At 33.1% G+C, this 20,729-nt stretch overlaps 1 protein-coding gene across 1 annotated transcript in view; it reads right to left on the bottom strand.

The window, feature by feature from the left end:
* Positions 1–4,113, bottom strand: part of LOC149535623 (alpha/beta-Hydrolases superfamily protein) — a 132,460-nt gene extending 128,347 nt beyond the window's left edge. The window contains exon 1 of the mRNA XM_089804183.1: positions 3,832–4,113. Within this exon, the coding sequence (XP_089660309.1) occupies positions 3,832–4,065 (234 nt within the window). The 5' untranslated portion in view covers positions 4,066–4,113. The remainder of the gene's footprint in view (positions 1–3,831) is intronic.
* Between the last annotated feature and the right edge of the window lie 16,616 nt (positions 4,114–20,729).

Genomic DNA, 20,729 nt, shown 5'->3' with positions numbered 1-20,729 from the left:
CACGTTGGTTGGGTTTGCTTGTGAAATCTTTGCACTCTAACGAACGATTGCACCTAGCGGAAGTTGTCTCACTTACACACAAATGTGTTGACTATCAGGCAAGGATTTACAGTGATGAGAGGCAGTACCAAGCAGGAGGAATTCTTCATGGGAAAAGGCATTGAGAAATTGTTCATAGTTGGCCAGCGACCCAAGAAGCAGATGGACTTTGTCAGAATTTAAACGTCTGGCTTACAGAGATAATCGCACCAGATGATGTTACGTGGTCCCTTCTGAAATAATTGCGTGAGTGGTCCTTCCAGTTCCAAAGCATATCGGGCAAAGGAGACAGGCCTGAGAAATACAATATTTCCGTACGTGTGTTGAGGGTGGCACAAAAACCATATTTTGCCTGCAATATCATGTCAGTAATTACCAACGAGGTGTCCCTGCTATATTAATGAAGACCATGGATATTCATCGACAAGTATCAGGGAACATGGATGCGATATCTTTCCTCTCTCATCTAAAATTCAGGTGCATATTCTGAATTCACCAGTATTGTGTGCATTTGTATTCCTGATTCAATTGATAAACTATATTAGTATCCAAAATCTATTACTATGGTTGAAAGGATTATTAGACTTTACGTCTAGAATGTAAGTGCATGGGAAAATTCTTGAGATTTACTTACAGAATAATATTAGAAACTCTGAATTAGTGGGGAATTCACAGAAATATTTATCATTAACTTCAGAATAATCCTTATTGCAAAACTATTACAAGAATTTGAAGCCTCCCCGCACACTGCCATTACAAGCTGTCATCATCAGAAACCCACAGTTGGTCAAAAAGGATGGATAAAAGGAATCTATTTCAAGAAGAAAATGCCCAGTGCTTAATTCTGTAACCGTCAGACACTAATTAAAACACCTTCAATTCTCCTGAAAAGCTTTCAGACTACAATGAATTCTGAAACCGTCAGACTACAACTATGAATTGCCCAATATATATTTCATCACTTGAACATGGATCCAACTTCACAGATTCATTTATTTCCAGTATTTAACCTCAATATTTATGTCATCACATAAACATCAACCTTTGACATCAATGAGAAAATATTCAACAAAGATGCATGAATAATCATCTCTAATGCCTCATTTCACATGAAGGTAGATTGAAGGACAAGAAGAAAGAGAAAGGTAGATTCAAGTCCAAAGAGATGCCTAAGCCTCCTAGTTAATCCAAGGTGAAATGTTGGAACTATGGTAAGGAAGGCAACATTTGGAAGGACCACAAAGAGAAGGGAAAAAAATGGATCAAATAATGGTAAGGATTTGAAATCTTCTTGAGATGAATTTCATTTAGCTTTTTGTAACTCTGGCTATGCATGCATGTGAGGATGTATGAATAAATAACTCTAGTGACTCTTTTCACATGGTTCCCCTCAAGGAATTGTTTTGAGAGTCTGAGAATATTGATGGTGGAAAGGTCATTTTAGTGATAATACAGTTCTTAGTATTGATGAGCACAACGAAGTCAGAAACAAATTCGATGATAGGGGGATCAATGGCCTCTCAAGAGTTTTGCACATTCTGAATTTGGCACAAAATCGATTGTTTGTGAGCACGATAAGTGATGTGGGTGTGCACACTGTCTTCAGCAAAGAAAGGTACAAGATGGTTGTAGTGCATTGGTGGTTGAAAACGGAGTTCATATGGGAGTCTTTTCCACCTTAACGCAAGCACATATATTGACTATAATAGCTGATTGTACCTACAAGAAGGAAGAGATCTAAATCTTCACCTTCACCTTCAAAACCAATAAGAAAGAAATCTATGTCTAGATCACTTGGATAAACTATGTGGGTTCCCAAGCTAGCTCTTCAGTCAAGAGCAAGAAGCTACCTTACTGGGAAACTATACTGTGACACAAGAGATTGGACCATGTTGGCATGAAGGCCTCGAAGCCTCAGAAATTAAAAGAGTTAACTAGTTCTTCTTTGGAGTTTATATGGAGAACAAGATCATGTTTAGATTTATTTGAAATCTTCTATATCTGAAGGTATATTAGATTTTATCCATAACAATATTTTTGGTCCAGTAGATGTACCTTCACTTGTACATAAATGTGAGGATTGTTTGTCCAATCATACAGAGGGGGATCCAAAATTTGGATGTTCAACGTTATACCTTTACAAGGATGTTGAGACACTCCATGTGCAAATTTTGTCCAACAATGTTGAGAACTTGGATGATAACTGAGTTACTATAATGGGGAGCAGCTTGAAGAATTCTTACTGGTCCGAGAATGTTAACAGAGAAAGCTGTTTACATAATGTATTTCCTATTTTTAAATGTTGTAAGTCAGTTTAATGTATTGAGGGGAAGTGTTGGAATATAATGCTTGAACAGTTAAGATTAGAATAGGAACCAAATAAGATTTATAGATCAATTTCAGTTAGCTGTTCAGAGTCTCAAGTTGAGTAGCAATCAATTTTACTTAGTTGGCAATAGTTTTAATTGCTGTTATTTCTATTAACATATTTATAGAATCACATAATTTAGTGAGAATCACATAATTGGAGACTAGCATATATATTACAACAAATTTGGCTACTATTAGATACTTTTCAAGAAATATGTATGTCACATACTCTTCGCAAAGGGAATATGGTGGCAGATTACATGGCCAACCGGGGGTGTGAGGGTCTGGACATTGAAACAGATAAATCAATGGGCTTGTTTCAACATGATAATGATTGCAAAAACTCATCGCGATCGACAAACAATATACTCAGCATATGTAAAGAGTTTTGTGCCAACATATGTAATGTTTAATGTAGTTCAACCTGTTGTTGGGATTTTCAAGGGTGTCTCAAGATGGCAGCTGCACTAACTTTTTGACCTCATTCTCTCGCATATATCATTTTGTATCAAACAGTGATATCGGGTTTTCTTTATGGTTCTTTCCCGATTGAGTTTTTGAACCATTTTATTTTATAATAATATATATCGTAGCACGTCCACTTTTGCTTATTTTTAAAAAACATATTTATAGAATCTCGTTGAGTTCAGTTGAATCCATATACTTATATTCTCCGATAATGAATAACAAGCTGTGAGTTTAATCTTATGTTCTGCTGTTTTATTATCTATTTTGCTGTATATCTCTGTTTTTAATAACATGGCCCGAGTTAGGGCGATAAATTGGGTTTTCACTTTCCCCAGTTAGTTAAGAGTCAAGACCAATATCTCAAAGGCAAACCAAAATGCTCCTAACTTGGTTGCATGAGCCATTTAACCTGAATTGGGAAATGGCATAACCAAAATGATATATTTCCCATCCATTTTCTGTCGTATCTATTATAGCATGTCTAACAACTTCTTAAAAATTCCCCAACTTGTTTCAAGTTCTAGCATTCAATACATGATGTCAAAGGGTGTTACATAAATTGGGTTTTGAGGACTTTCACCAAGAAGACTATGATGCATTGTAAATTATGCTAATGCCTTTCTTTCGTTATTGTAAGAATCGTTATATTACAATGTCACTCGTCCCTAAGATAAGTTATCTGATTAAGCATCATGAGTTGCCCCATTCACCTCACTCAAAGGTTGAGTTTAATAAAACTGTTTAACATACACTGCCGAAGACAGCAAAGAAGTAAAGACTTCCCAATCCATAGCTAACCTATCCCCATTCATCATATTTGCAGATTTCTTTTGCTATTATCTCTCGGTGCCTCGCTCCGTCAAATATATAATTTCCTTACATGTTTCCTTTTATTGCAACACACGCCCACAAAAAATTTCCCATTGAAAAAGAGAAAGAAATCTTGAATCTAACCTTTGACGGGGATTCTTGTTTTTCAACAACAGCAGCCTGGACAGATAGTGCTTGACACCTGATTCCTTGCCTGACAACTTCATTGGACTTGCAACGTATCGACTTCGAAAAAGGAAAGGCTACCCCATTCCCACGAAACATTCCAACTCCAGAATGCTCCACATTTCTATGCATTGGCTGATGACCCAACTGCCCCAATGGCACTTTGTGAGAGTTGAAGCATAAGGATATCATTTTTTCTCAGTGAAGCTGAGAAATTCGGGTAAACCAATCTGAACGCACGGAGATGCAAGAGTTCCCGGATCTAAAAATATAACCCAGTCAACATGCATTTTTCATTGACCACCTAACCTCCCACGACAGCCATGCCCACCAAGGAATTCGTTGTTTTTTGGCCACTATAATTCTTCGCATTTGAATATTGAAAATAAAACTAGCACGCTTATCTTAAATACGCCTATCAACAAGATCGTACCGTAAAAATTTAGTCAAGAAATACATATATGTTTTTTTGTTTTTAGTCCCCGCCCTAAAGGCCGGTGACTATAGTTTTCAATAGGCATTTGAAGCATTGGTTAGCTCCTCAAAACCCGTGCAAATTATGATATTCCTTTCTAAAATTATAGTGGTGGAAAAATTAGAAATTAGTTTGACGTCATATTTGAAAATGGTTTTTTTCTTGTTAGTCGGTGCTATTTTTTTTAGTGGTCTTTTCCTTTTTCTGTAGAAATATTAAGGAAAATGTTCAAGACATAAGGATTACATTCTGTGGACGTGTCTTTTGTATACAGCAAGAAGGTTGTGGCATCATTTGGAAAAGCTTGATATGCAACATGGCAGTTTGCATGAACAATAGTCTCATGTCATTGACAAGTGCATTCACAAATATTTGCACATACAAATAAAAAAGAAAAGTATAGAAGTGTTGAAATACATAGAGACAAAGAGGAAAGCATTTCTTGCTCTTGTTTTTAGGTTTGAACCTCTAGACAACATCATAGTCACCTAGAGCTTAAATATCCAAGTTTAAAAAGGAAAAGTGAATGCATCTGAGAAGTAGTTTAATGATGCTTAAATGGATGTCAATAACCAAAATGTCAAGATAGTAGATTGCTATGTCGGTTGGATTTTCCTGATCAATCTTTCTCGGCACAATCTCTGCTTGTTAAAGGTATCCATTGTTTCATACCCATTCTCTAGATCGCTTCAGCTATATCCTACTCTATTCATAGAAAAAATAAGCACATCACATAAATAGGCTTTGATAGCACATGTTGCACATTTATGGCTTGATACATGGATATTTTACTTTTGAACACAAGAAGAGGAATGTGTTGAATAAAAATTGTACAATACCAAACATAAGGCTTTTATTCTGGTTCCACTGATTCCTCGTGTTTCAACTCAATTGTTAATTTTTGTTGGCCAAAAAATTTAATTTAGAGGAAATAATGAATCAAGAATAGCATGCACACCGTGTATGCAAAAATATTGAGAAAAAATACAACCCTTTGCCCCAAGTACTGTGGTTTATCTTCTATAAGACAATTTCTATTAGCATATTTGATTGTCATTGTCAAATTTTATCCTTTGATATTTTACTTTTCCTTCTAGGTGAGTTCTTTCAGAACTAGAACCATCATGGGCGCAAAGGCAGCAACAACAAGAGATAGCAGAGAGGGCCAAACAACTCCCTTCCCATTGTAGCGTCTCACCACATGAATGCAACAACATTGATCAAGGTGATAATCCCCTTTCTTCATTTCTTTTCTCCTCCTCACTCTTTTACTTTTAATTATACTTCTACTTCGTTGAACTAACGTTTAGGAGTTTTACTTTTACTTCTACTTCTATTGGCAAGCATTTACATGCGGGGAAACATCTGGTAGAGTATGTTATGGATATGGATGAGGATGTTTAGTAGTGCGTATGTAAACCCATAAATAAAGTTTCAAGTTGGTAGAAATATTTTGTGTTTTTTGGTGAGGTGAGGAGTTGTGTGCAGTTCAAAAATTAGAGAGCTTAGTGCTTCAAGTTCCTGAAAAAGTAGTAACATCAGTTTTTTCAATTCTCTGTAAAATTGAACTCCACAAAGTGTTTTTTCAAGAATTCAAATTCTTTGTAATATTTGAGGGTTGTGTGTGCAAGAAGACATGGTTTGGTTAAGAGAAAATTAGAGAAATCAATTTCTAAAGGGAGAGAGACAAGAGCTTTAGGTTTAGCAAAAATTCCCGAATTAAATATGAATTTTTTTATGAGCTAGGGTATAGCTCTTTTGGTCACGCATGGATAGGTTGTAAGTTCCAATAATATTGAGGAATTTCCTAGTCACTATACTCCTGAGTATTTGAGAATGGAGAGAATTATTTTCATAGCAAATCAATAATTCAATGTTTAAAATGTGGGCCCTACTACAAGACCTACTTCCAAATAAACTATTCAATACAATATTATGAAAGAATGTATTTTAAATGACTTACATAATCTGACCTAAAAGACTAATACAATCTAACCTAAAAAATGAATGTCTCCATAATGCCATAGTGTTTTCACTATCTTGGATGTTAATTGCTAGATAAAATTCCCCTAGGATAGTGCTAATTAATATAAATTACATGTAGTTTTAATTGTTAAAATTTCCATTAATTTTTTTGGGTGAACGTTGAAACATGAGAATTTTACTACATCAATTCATAATTACTATCACCATCACATATTTTGATGATTTATAGGTATTGATTAGGTAGTTGTATCATAATTCTTTAGTAAAAAGTGAAAAGTGAAGTTGTAATTTATAATTATTAATTGCTGAAAAGTGAAGTTGTAATTTATAAATATTAATTGCTGAAAATTGAAGTTCTAATTTATAATTATTAATTGCTGAAAATTGAAGTTCTAACTTATAATTATTAATTGCTTCTTTGCTCAAAAACGTTATGACCTCCTTTCAAGTGTAGCAGCCAAGGCTGCATTACCAATTTTTGAAATCATTATACAAATATCATTCATATATCACTCTTGGCTAAAAGATTAAAAGAAAGATAAAAGGTAATTTTTTTAATTTTATAACTTCAGCTTTTACACATAATATTTGATTATCAAAAACTCCATTGCTATCTTAAAGTCTTCAAAAATAAATGATACAAAGATGTTGTGATGATACAAAAGACATGCTATTGTAAATCATGGTTCCAAATGGTATCATGTGTCGACCATTGTTTTCATTTTTTCACTTGTTGCAATTGTAAGTCATGGTTCCAAATGGTATCATGTGTCGACAGTTGTTTTCATTTTTTCACTTCTTCTATTATAGTATTCTTGTTGTCCTCAATGAATTCTTTTTACAATGACCAAAAGTGTAAAAGAGAATTTAAGACACATTATAAAATTCTATATATTGTAAAATTATAAATTATACTAGACATGTCTATCAATGTAGAAGACTTTTGTTTTTGTCAAATTCCTATAAAGTATTTATAATGGTAATAGTAATACAAAGCATACTTTTATTATCACTTTACAATTTGTCTCCACTTTATGTGTTGTTTTAACTTTATAAATTATACAATGGCTTTATCTCTATCATTTGAATAATTTTTATGTTGAGGCTTACATAGTTTTCTTCCTTTAAGCTTCTCCCATTGCTATATCTTTGTCCCTAGCTGACTTGATGAAACACCAATTATTGGCTGCAAGTAGTGATGCTCTCTAAATGTTTGTATGAGACTAATTTCTATATAAAATTTAAATGTTTGTATGATACTAATTTCTATATAAAAATATATAGCTCTATCTCCCTCCATAGAATCTACCCAAGTTTGTACATTGACATTTAGATAATGTGTGTGTGTGTGTGTGTGTGTGTGTGTGTGTGTGTGTGTGTGTGTGTGTGTGTGTGTGTGTGTGTGTGTGTAATATGTATGTGTGTGTGTGATGTATTTTTTTTAATATAATTATTGGTTCTTATTTTTTTAATTTTCTTCAATCAAACCCTGATAAAAATTGTGTTGTCATCTATTTAACCTAGTTATGTGAAATTGGGTTGGTGACATAGACTCTAGGAGCTTCAACACCATTCATGTACATGCTACTAAAAGAAAAAATGCACTAATACCAGTTTTTGATACAGGGCAGTTGAGTGTTGTATCTTAATAATATAAGGAATTTCCTAGAGAATTTCAGAGTTGTAGCTTAAAAAGATAGCAAAGTTTTTTAGCAAAAGAGGAACACATGTTCTTCATGGAAATATCAACACTCAATTCAACAACTATTGAGGAATATTCTATATGAAATATCAGCTACAATGTATGTTCTTTCCATTCCCTTTGAAGTGTGTGATACTTAATTTATAATATGGTCATTGCATACATGGGAGACATTATAATATAAGGAATTTTAGAGTTGTAGTTTAAAAAGATAGAAAAAAAAATTTAGCAAAAGAGGAACACATGTTCTTCATGGAAATATCAACACTTAATTCAACAAATGTTGATGAATATTCCACATGAAATATCAGCTACAACATATGTTCTTTCCATTCCCTCTGAAGTGCATGATACTTAAATTTATAATATTGTCATTGCATACATGTGAGATATTTACTACTTGCTGAGCAAACTATGAATATGGGAACAACCTATCATACTCGTAGCTTCACATTTTTTAACTAAATAACTATTTATGATAATGAAGATTGTGGGAGTTCATATGCAGATTAGGTAATTCTACATTTCTTACTACATTAATTTTACATACTTCACCCGCTAGGCAGGGACTACAACTGCACGCAGCTCTTGTTTGTTTGTTTCTTTTTTTTAAAATTTAATGATATTTTTAATTAACAGTTATTTTATTATAATTTTAAATTTTGATATTTCATATTTAAGATTATTATTTTATTTATACTAAAAAGATAAAAATAGTTTTCAAATATGTTTCCAATCTAATATCATTATGTAATTATATCAATTTAAAAGAAAATGTGTATTTCTTGTATTTTTAAATTATTTTCTACTTATAAATTTGTGTTTCACATATAATCAGTACATAAAATAATTATTGAAAAAAGATATCGATGATAGTAAAAACATAAAAATACTTATGAGTTTAAGGATCTTTTTAATGAATGGTTCATAAGGCACGACACTTGGTAAAGGTTTTGCAAATGGGGTTGCAAGCAGAGTGGCTTTAACCATGGAGGAAACTTCATAATTAAGTATACTCAAGTTGGAGTAGTAATGGGACAAATGATCTCCTTGGAAGTCTCGATGCTTCGCCTCTATGAGCATAACCTAAATACAACGAATGCTAAGTGTTCCATTTATTCTCATGAGAGATGGATTTGTGTGACTCATTACTCATGAAGCATGGGTCAATAAGTTTGACTCAAAAATTACACAATTAAATCCTGATAGCAATATCACAATAAAAAATACCTCTATATATGTTGTAAATACAAAACTTTGATCTAAAATGCTTATGATAAAAAATTGATATACACTCACATGGAGAAATATAAAAGCAATGACATGGATGTTTAAATACACCTATTTAATAGATATAAAGAGATATCAATTTGAGATTATTTTCAAAATGTTGGATTTATTTATACAAGTATTTGTAATAAAAAAAAAAAAATAGCTCTTTAAATAAAAACAAAAATTACAATAAACAAGTGGTACCTAGTGCTTTGTAGTATGGTGACAAAAGCATTTATTTTTATCTAGCAGGAGACAAAGAAGTTGTTATATAGTTGATAGATGACATGGCATGGCATAATGATTTAGAGATAGTAAAAAGTACTAGTTTGAGAATAATACTCTTATAAGCTTAATATATTCTAATATTACTATGTTATGCCCCCAACCTAAGAAGATATCATAGACTACACTTGTAAATAAATGTGTAGGCGACTAAATGAATAGGGTTAACCTGTATTACTAAATAAATAAAATAGTAACAATTATTTAAGGGATGCCCCAATTAAAGGAATATATATAATGATGACAAAAGTACAATAAGATTGTCAGTGTAATCCCATTATAAGGAAGTGAGGAAGAAGTCGATTGGTAATTTATTTAATTGAATAGTATTAATTATCAAGTAGTGATTGATCATTCCTAAACAATAATCCCTTAATAGTAGCAATAGTCTGTGTTTTGATACTTGTTCAATTTCCCTATTAATACCTAGGATAGGATAATCTCAAGTCATTTGTGTAAAATGTAACTTAAAAGACAGTAGTTAAGTTGATAACTATATGTTAGTTAAAGAGTAGCAATTAGTCTTAGATGGTGATCCACCTAGGAAGTTGTGTTTCTTGGAAACAAGTGGATATAAATTTAAATTAAGACTACTTATCACTTTGTGGGATATATAAAAAGGGCAATCCCTTCATTGGAGGAGCCCTAATGAGATAAAGGAAATAAGTTGATCAAGTCTGATTATGAATATGATATAAAGGATTTACAACAGTCTATAGTGTTTATAGAAGTGGTTGGCATTGCAACAAAATTGTATTTACAATTGATTTATTAAAAAAAAATTAAGAATTTGTAAGTTGTTTATTTAGTCCATCGAGAAATATAAGATTAATACTTATTTATCAGATTTCCAACAAACAATTACATTTGGAATCAATGTGAAATTTACTAAAGGGAGATGTGGTGTTGATTCCCTCATTAATTACATCAACACCAACATGTATGTGTTAATACTTAGCACCAAAGGGTCGAATGTCTTGGGGGCTCATTTTATGCCCTTAGTCTTGATTAAGGAGGGCATGCTCTCTATACTCTATTAACACGAGGAGGGTGCCTGAAGAGACCTACAACAACATGTAGAATAAACTCAACCTGCAACCTTCTACCCCTGCTCAAAGTTACACACGAAAGCTATACATAAAGAAAATGAATCTACAGATAACACAAGACCAAATGCACCATATTTTAGGTGTGATTATTTAACTTCGCATAAAGAACAACCACAACATTCCCTATTGTGAGGCCTTCTAGGTTACGGCCTTAAACAAGATAAGAGATATACAAAGTCAAAGCCTTAGCTTGTATCTTCTATCCTTTCTAATCTTCTTATATTTCTTCCTATCTCTCTTGTTGTCTTTGTCCTTCTAAACCTTCTTTTGTAGTCATCTAAGCCACAAGCTGTCTAGTCAAGCAATAATTATAAGTTAGGACCATACTTGGAAGAGTAAAAAAAACCTATGCAAATGGTCATGAAGAACCGCACACACTTGAAGGTAGATCCACACATGTATTAGGAGTCAGCTCCTAATTGCGCAAGATTCCACATAAGAAATCGAAATCGTGCCAATTAGATCAACAAGTTATGCAAGGTGAAAACAACAAAAAAATATAATGGCATAGAACTTGAGAATCATCCAACATAGGAATTTGCGCACTTGGAACAAGAATATAGTATAGGTCCTCAACATGATGTCATCTATGCACAACCTAAAAACAAAAGTAGCAATGACTACTTCACAAACAATAGACTGGTACATAAAACTGGAAATTTTTTTTGGTTGATGCAAGATTGCTTAAAGACCAAAGATGCTTTGACGTCATCTATCAAAGTTTTTCCATCATAGTTCATAATATGGATGAATTTTGGGAATTAATGAAATGGATCCAAATGCATGTATAATGTTTTGGATTCCATGGGGATTATCTATTTGTTAATTCATTATTATTTTTTGAAGATTTTTTATAAATATGTAATTTATTTATAGAAAATTCCTTGTAAATAAATTATATTACTAGACCTTGTATTTTTTGGCAAAAAAAGGTATTAGCGCATTAATCCCACCGCCTTGTTTGATAAACCTACTTTAAACATAATTTAATTACGATTAACAATTTAGCCCTCTACTTAAGTAAATTAAAATCAAGAAGGACAACATAACACTTCTATATGTGCATGCCTTTCACAAGTATGTTATGTTCCTTTCATGTATTATGCATCATATCTTACATGTATTTATGTGTATTCTCTATCTCTTATGTATATCTATGTATATGCTTCATGTGTTTTGTGTATTTGCATGTTTACTTCATGTATGATGTGTCATTAACATGTTTAACCCATGTGTGCTTTGAAAATGCCACCTTTTTGTCATTTTCCCACTTCTTCACAAAGCCCTAATATTTTATCCAATTTGAAATATGGTTCATATTATAGACCAAAATAAATATCTAAACTGACCAACTTTGTCTCTTGTCAAGGTGAAATCTCAAAGGGATAGTCTTTAATTTGTTAAACTTCTTGTTAGAATTCTTTAGAATAACTAAGAGGGGGGGTGAATCAGTTATTCAAGGTCCAATGATGTCCAATACAACTTTTTCTACAAATTCTTGATGGCGCTTCACTGAAATTATCATGCATGTAATTGAACATTAAACAACCATGAAAAGTAAACATGCATCACACCATAACACTAAGGATTTGATAACCCATAAACCCTCCAGGAATAAGAAGGTAAAACTGGAGTGGGGATGATACCCACAAAATAGCTGTGCAATTGATTTCAACCACTTCTAATGGTTTGCCCTGTTAAAGGCTATAGCACATTGTTAAATGTGACCTTGTTAAAGGATTTTAGAACATTCAACTTAGAATGTCACCATATTAAAGAATTTACATAGAGCTATTAGGCTCACCCAAGTCTATGGGATTTACAGTCGCCTACTCAAAAGAATCTTTCATCCCTCTCCAAGGATCTCCTATCCTCCTCCTAAGGATCTCTTTTATCCTTCTCTTAAGGATCTCTTTATCCTTCTCCTGAGGATGTCTTTGTCCTTCTCCTGGGGATCTTCTATCCTTTTCTTGAGGCTTAACCACCTAGTTGTTATGCTAACCTAGCAATGTAGGGTTTCAATATCTAATACAATGGTAAGAAAGTATTAGAAGGGTTTTGACCTGATACAAATTGCAACTTCAACCTTGTAGATTTCAGATCGCTCTTCAGTTCTTTTCTTGGCTTTCCTCCCTTGCAGTGCTGATAGCTTGTTCACCCTTCAAGATCTGTCTCCTTGAGTTCTTCCACTCATTATGCCAATGCTCTTTTCTGGTCACTTGATCAATTCAAAGTCTTGATGTTCTGTTCTTACTCCTCTTGGCTTCTTCACAGGAATACACTTATGACCAACTCCCTCTCATGCATTCACACTTGATCTCTAACCTATAACTCCTTATAAAGAAGTTCTATTCTTGATTTCCCGCTCAAATCTCCCTCTCTAACTTTAGGGTTTCAATGGATTAGGTAGGATACAATGTATTTGTCACATATCTTGTTTCTATCTAGAAACTTCATGATAAATCCATTAGCATTCGCCAAAAAACATTTTACATAGTGTTTTGTACCACCAGCTCATCATTCTTATCTTCTATCTGGTTTACAAAATTCTAGATAACTACCATGTCAGCTTAGATCGGGCAAATCTTCGACTTTTCAAAATAATGCAACAACTTGGCATCATTGGTCTTTTGATGCTCGGCACCTTTTGTGTTACTCGGCTTCTTAATATTATTTACTGGTGCTCGACACCTGTATCTTGCTCGACACCTGAAGGTTGCTCGGCACTTGATCTTCACTCAGCACCTAATCTTCACTTGGCACTTGAAGACTACTTGGCACCTGAAGATCACTTGGCACTCACTATGTTGAACTTGCTCGGCTTCAACTGAGAATCTGTTCGACACTAACTAGAACTTAGTTAATCCTTACATCTTTGATATGTCTTAGTGTGTCCATCCTCTATGTCTTAGAGTATGTCATTAATACATTATTTCATCAATGACTTAGTTGATCCTTATACTACATTACAACATCATAGCTTCAACCTTTCTCTAGGTACTCTAGTTACATCTTATTGATTATCACCTCCTTGTCAATCAACCAATTGATAGTATTTGGATCACTTAAGCAATTGTCATTCCTACAAGTAGCAAGTTTGACATCAATGACAAAACAATGATGGAAATGTTCTTTACCAATTCCATTTCTCTTCATTCATGATCTTTTCAATCATTTCCAACACTTCTTAATGTGGAAACACGTGATTTGAGAATATAACATTTATCAAGCTAGGTTTCATGGAATGAAAAATATAAATTAAACCCATTTAAGTTTCATACATAAGATTCAACATAGAAGAACCTAAAATCAATAGCCTATCGCTTGTTGGTTACTAAGTTTTGTATCTCTTTTGTAGTTTTTCATAAATGATTACACATCTAACATATATATATATATATATATATATATATATATATATATATATATATATATATATATATATATATATATATATATATATATATATATATATATATATACACACCCTTAATTAGATTATTACTTTGGCCTGATTTTAGTACGTATAGGTTATCACATTGATTTCACACTCTCCTGACACTTATTAGACCCTCATATCAACATTTTAAGTCCTATATTGATTCAATTTCTTCAAAACTTACAGTTAGCCCTTATTTTTAAGTGTTTTACTCTATTTTTTCCTCCAATCAAATAATGATTTCATCACTTAGACCCTATATCCCTATTTCTAGTATTTGTGACTTATCTTTACCTTGAAATAAGTTGTACCCAATAATGTTGCAGATACCCTCTATTACTAGCACCTAGACCAAATTTAGACTCATTCTCCAAGGTACATGATGCCATTGATGACATATCAGAGGATTGGGGCCCAAATTTGGTCCAGAGATCCATGCCATGTTTTTTATGGGAATTGAGATCCTATGGCTGGATGACCTAAGTTTTAATACTTGAAATATTGGATTGGGTATATAAACATCCAATATCTCCTCAATTTGGTATCCATTATCAAGTGAAAACATTAGCTATCAAGTTTTTGAGGATTCATGATCAAGAAAGCAATCAAAATTCAAGATTTCTTCTGCAATTGAGCATCCAAGTCTTAAATTCTTTAAACCATTCTTATTTTTCTTCATCAAGTATTGTGGAAAACTACAACATCCATGGTTTCCTTTTAGATTTTTTTAATTTATTTTTGCAAAGATCAAGCTATCTCATTCACATTTTTCATCACGTTCAAATAAGCATTATGTCATCAAGGTATAAGGTAATTTACAATTTAGATGTGGTTTATTTTTCATTTTTCTCATGAAGTTTCCTTTCATCTCTAATGTCGATTCCTAGACAGGGATTTAACTAAGGAAAACCCCATTAGAAAATCTTATTTCTCATTTTCCCATATACGGGAATAGGTTACGAAGCTACTAGAACTTCTATGGGTAGCTCTAGAGCTACCAAATGATCCTTGCAAAAATGGATCAAAAATAGTAGACAAAAGTTACCATTATTTTCGTATCCTATGCACATGTTACCACTGTCATCATTTCCCATACATCTTGATACTAGATTTGGCAGGACACCAAGTTATGGCTTTAGGTCCCATATCTACAATTATAGGTCATTTCAAGATTTTAGAAATTTATATCTAAAAACTTATTTCTCCTAATCCATTTCCATGTCAATTCAAGTTCATTTCTATTTCCTTTGTCATTACTTTTCATTGTCAAATTAGATCATATCTATTTTATTTAGTCTCTTGCATATCAATATAATTTGTATCCATAATTTTAAGAAAAAAAGGAATAAAAACCCTTCTAGCACATATATTGTTGGGATTAAGGAAGAGATTGAAAAGTGGTTTCCACTTGGATTGGATGCTTATGTATTGCACTCATGATAGGTTTTTCATTGATGTCAACATACATGTGTTAGAGTTCATGCCAGGGATTGTTTATGTACATAGTAGTGGTAGAAGTGAAAAATGAGGATTGGATATGACAAGTAAAGGTATGTGGGCTTAGTTTCATATTTAGGGATATTTTTAGATGCTACTTTTTTGTTTATGCATGTTAATATGAAGGTTTATGATTAATTCTAGTTGATTTAGTGAAGATTGGTTGCAAGCCAATGTGTAGGAAACAAGTTCCTAATTCTTCAAGTGTGTTTGATGAGAGAGATCGAATTAAGGTGAGTGAGCTTAGATAATGGTTGAATACATGTTCATGATGCTATATTTGTGTTAGAAAATGATAGAGATTATTCTGTAGAGGTTGTTATACTGTAACGTGTGATGTGTTATTGGCAACCAATCCTTGTAATGGGATTTATTTTGAAAGTTGTATAGTGTATTGTAGCATATGAAACTTTATTGTAATGTCTTATTGAGGTCTTATATAATTAATTATACATTGGGGAAGCTCAAATTGTGACTCAATTAGTTTTTAGGATAAGGTATAAGGAAAAGATTGTTTCCTTGGGTTGATATGTGACTTATGTAACTATGCAAACATGATTTCGGATGTCGAGGATACAAATTAGATTAGAGTAGAGAAGAGGATTCTGATGAGATTGGCTCGAGAACTTCAAATGAATTGTATTGGAAATTATGTTTCAAGTTTGACCATTTCACTACTTGGACTTCTTATCCTAAATATCTATTTTGTATAATAGTGTTGAAGCAATTTGGATAGTGGGTTCAATTGTCTTCCTTGTGCTCCTTGTTAGAACTATTTAGAATAACTAAGAGGGGGGGGGGTGAATCAGTTATTCAAGGTCCAAATGCCCTAATAATACTTTTTCACTACTTTTAATGAATCCATACACTTTTCATCCATCCAAACTTAGTTCAACCATTTTAGCAAGTTACAATAAATCGACATGCAATAATAAAACATGCAAGATTAACACATGACACAATGATTTATGTGGAAACCCAATTTGGGAAAAACCACCAGTAACATGCTACTTGATTCTCACTCTTCTAAAGTGATGCCCTATTAAAGGCTTACAACACACTGTTAAATGTGACCTTGTTAGAGGATTTCACCAAACTGTTAGGAATGAGCCTGATCAAAGGACTTTAGAACATTCACTTGGAATGTCACCCTGTTAAAGGATTTACCTCATGGCTATTAAACCAACCTAAGTCCATAGGATTTAAACTAACTGTTACAATTGCTAGAGAGTAACAATAATGGAATGTTGATCTGATACAACTTACAACATACTTTGCAGATTTCATATCACTCTTCAGTTCTATCCTTTTGCTTGGCTTTAATCACTTCAGCTCTGACAGCTTGGCTTCCTCTCAAGCTTCGTCTCCTTGAGTCTTCTTACTCATTATGCCAATGCAATCATATCTGGGGTCTTCTTATCAAAACAGAGTAACTGTGCTCTCTTTCTCCTTAGCACCTCCTTCAGCACTTCATGCTTTTATGCTCGACCACCTTCTCCTCTATTTGCTTCATGACCTTATGACTTCTTAAATAGAAATCTGGTTTGCCTTTGTCGCTCGATTCTCCCTTTCCAACTTTAGGGTTTCAAATGGATTAGATAGGATACAATGTATCTACCTTATATCTTGCTCTTCGTCTAGACTCCAGTTGTAATCTCCAAAAATGTTCTACATGGTGTTCTGTGCCACCAGCTCATCATTCTTATCTTCCATTTAATTCACAGATTTCTAGATAACAACCTTGTCAGCTTGGATCTGGTGAATCTTCGATTTTCAAAATAATGCAGCAACTCGGCATTATTGATTTACTAATGCTCGGCATCTCTGTGTTACTCGACACTATTGGTTTTTTGATGCTTGGCATTTGTTTCTACTTGGCATTTGATTTTACTCGACACCTAAAGTTCACTCAACATCTGAAGTTTACTCGACACTTGAAGTTCACTTGGCACTTGAAGTTCACTCAGCATCTAAAGTTCACTCGCTCGACTTTAACTAGGAATCTGTTCGGCACCTACTAGCTTGCTCGGCTCCCTCTCTCTAATGAACTTTAGTTAGGCTTTACAGATGTCTTAGCTAAAACCTTACATCTTTGATATGTTTCAATGTGCCTATTCTCTGTATCTGTCATTAATACACGTTTTCATCAATGGCTTAGCTGATCCTTCTACTTCATTTCAACATCAAAACTTCAACCTTTCTCTAGGTGTTCTAGTTACAGCTTATTGATTGCCTCCTCCTTGTTAATCAACCACTTAATAGCATTTGGATCACTAAAGCAATTGTCATTCCTGCAAGTAGCATGTTTGACATCAATGAAAAAACAATGATTGAGAACATTCTTTACCAGTTCCATATGATTATTCCAACAATTTTCCTCATGATCTTTTCAATCATTTTCAACACTCCTAATAGGGTTAGAATCTTCTAACGGGGACTCAAAGTCTTCTGATGGGGACTATATTTATTTATTGTATTGTAGTTGTCTCCTAACAGGGTCACATCCCTTTACAAGGAATGTTTATACTAGTACATCATATCATGGGTTCCATCCTCATCAACTTTTTTTTTCATCTGATCAAGGGTTTCCCTAGTTAACAAATCATTTTGACATTGTGTATATTATATCTCTTTTTATTGTTCATGTTATTTGTTATTAAAGTTGGATTTAAGTTATAGTTTGCATACAATAGATTCCCCCCTTTTAGTTGTATTGGTGAACTTTAATTTCTAATAATTTGTATTAGAGCATCAAGTACTTGATCAAGAAGCTTTGCAACTTAAGGAGATCCATGGCATTCAAGAAGGAAAATCTAAAGTTTGATGGAGAGAACTGATAATTGGAAGTACAAAATGAAGACTCACTCGCTATGCATGGGGATATACTATTGGATGGATACAAAGTTGTAAAAGACTGTGGTGGAAGAAAAATATATATTTTCTTATTCTAATGAGTAGAAGAAACATTTCATGTACAATATGTATGATAGAGAATCATTGATCTCTGCACTTCCAAAATCAAAATTTGTTGAGGTAAAAGGTCTATATCTTTCTCATGATATTTGGACAAGGTTAGAAACACTTTATGAAGAAGATATACATTCAAAGAAGTCAAAATTGGAAAATTATGCTTAAGAATGCGAGAATGCAAGAATGTAAGAGGATGAATCAATTGGAGCATTTTCTCAAAGGGTCATCAAGATTGTTGTGAGAATTTAATTTTGTGGTGGAACTACAGTAGAAAATGAGATATGTTACAAAATATTGAGATCACTTACTCGTACTTATGAGACTAAGGTGTTAGATATTGAAGAAATGATAACAGCTATGTCAGATTTTAATAAAGAGACTTTGATTGGAGAATTGCAAGTTTATGAATCCATATTGAAATATAAACAACCTAGATATAAGACAACTTTTAGAACTATTGTGCAAAATGATTAAAAAGTACTAACCATAAGAAAAACCACTAGTGGTGATTATGCTAGACAATGGGAAAATATATGTGAAGAGGAAAAGAGGATTGATGAAGCTCTTTCATTGATTGCAAGGAGAGAACCTAAAGGCAAGAAAGCCTTTTCTTATTGGTATTGTAAATAATTTGGTAATTTTTTAATATCAATGTCCTAAAAGAGTAAAGAAGGTAAAACCTAGAAAGCCTTACAAGTCAAAAATCCCAAAGAATGGCTTTTATGCTAATAGTGATGATGATTTTGATTTCAAAGAGATAAATTTCTTCAATTATGATGATGAAGATAAAATATGATCTGTTTCTATTAAGGAAGAAAGTCTTGTAAAATAAGAGAAATCACTTGTATCACATGTAGAAAATAAAAAGTCACATTGGATTATAGATAATGGATGTTCACATCATATAACTGGTAATAGAGAATTTTTTGTTGAATTCAAAAGTTGTGATGGTGGAGTAGTTAGAGTTGGCAATAATTCTCCATGTCCTAATAGTATAAAAGGATGTATAACACTTGATGGTAAAAATAACATTAAGTGTGTCTATCTTGTTGATGGATTAAAACATAACTTGTTGAGTGTTAGTAATGCAAGAGCATCGAACATGGTTTGATTGGACCCTATGTCTACGAGCTTGGGGTTATATCCAGGACATATTTGTGGACCATTTCCTATGTTCTCATAATGATTCGATGGAACATGCTCAAGTTAGAGCTATTTTGGTGGTTGTTGGTAACATGTTCTTCATTTCATAGCTTCATTTCATGGACATACCTTGGAGATTATTTTGGTGATCTTTGATCCATAGGAGTTAGTTTATGCTATCTTGGATTTGGATTTTTGGATTGCATGTGAAACTATATCTAAGGTCACTTAGTATTATTTTATCATATGAGTTAGTTATGTTTATAAACTTAGACCATGTCCTAAGTATTTATGTAATGTAATATGTGAGGACAACTTGTGGCTTTCTAGGTATAGGTATAGAGTCTTGTGATGTATATAGGAATTAGTAGTGAAGCATGAAGTAGCTAGGAGCATCCTAGGAGATGGTAGATAGGAGGTGGATCTTTGTATATTAGGATTGATATGTTTCTTTGTTTGTAGTGGTCATGCCAGGAAGGCCTTACAACCCGATATGTTAGATGTAAATCTTATGATTCTTATATATGAAAGAGTATTGCAATTGATCAAAATATGTATGTTATTGTCATATTTCCACTATGTGGTTATTTATTAGGGGCTTGGTCACCCCACTAGTGGTACACTCAGCTTTGCACTATATCATATGGTACCAAGAAGGTTTCAATCTTGTGATGTTTGGTGGTGAATTATTCAACTATGGAGCCATAGATCTCTTTGTTGTGAGGTAACAGATCATGTTTCTAGCTCGCAATTATAGAGGACTCGTAGATGTATCATTTTGATTGTAAAATCTTGATATAAGAGATGAAATTTTCCTTGGGTGAACAAATAACCCAATTGAGGTAGGTTGCGAAGATAGATAATCAATTGTTGAGTGTGAGGCAACTAGAGTCTTGCAATTAGATCACTAATATGAGGAAGTTGCACTTTGAAAGGAACCTACTGGATAAGTTGGGTCAATTTTGGGATAAATTTAAT

Source organism: Cupressus sempervirens, chromosome 10 (assembly GCF_028749045.1).
Source record: "Cupressus sempervirens isolate cs-2001-9-10 chromosome 10, ASM2874904v1, whole genome shotgun sequence".
In the NCBI taxonomy this organism is placed as follows: domain Eukaryota; kingdom Viridiplantae; phylum Streptophyta; class Pinopsida; order Cupressales; family Cupressaceae; genus Cupressus; species Cupressus sempervirens.
The sequence above is the reverse complement of the archived record's forward strand: the minus strand, read 5'-3'. Positions and strand labels throughout refer to the sequence as shown.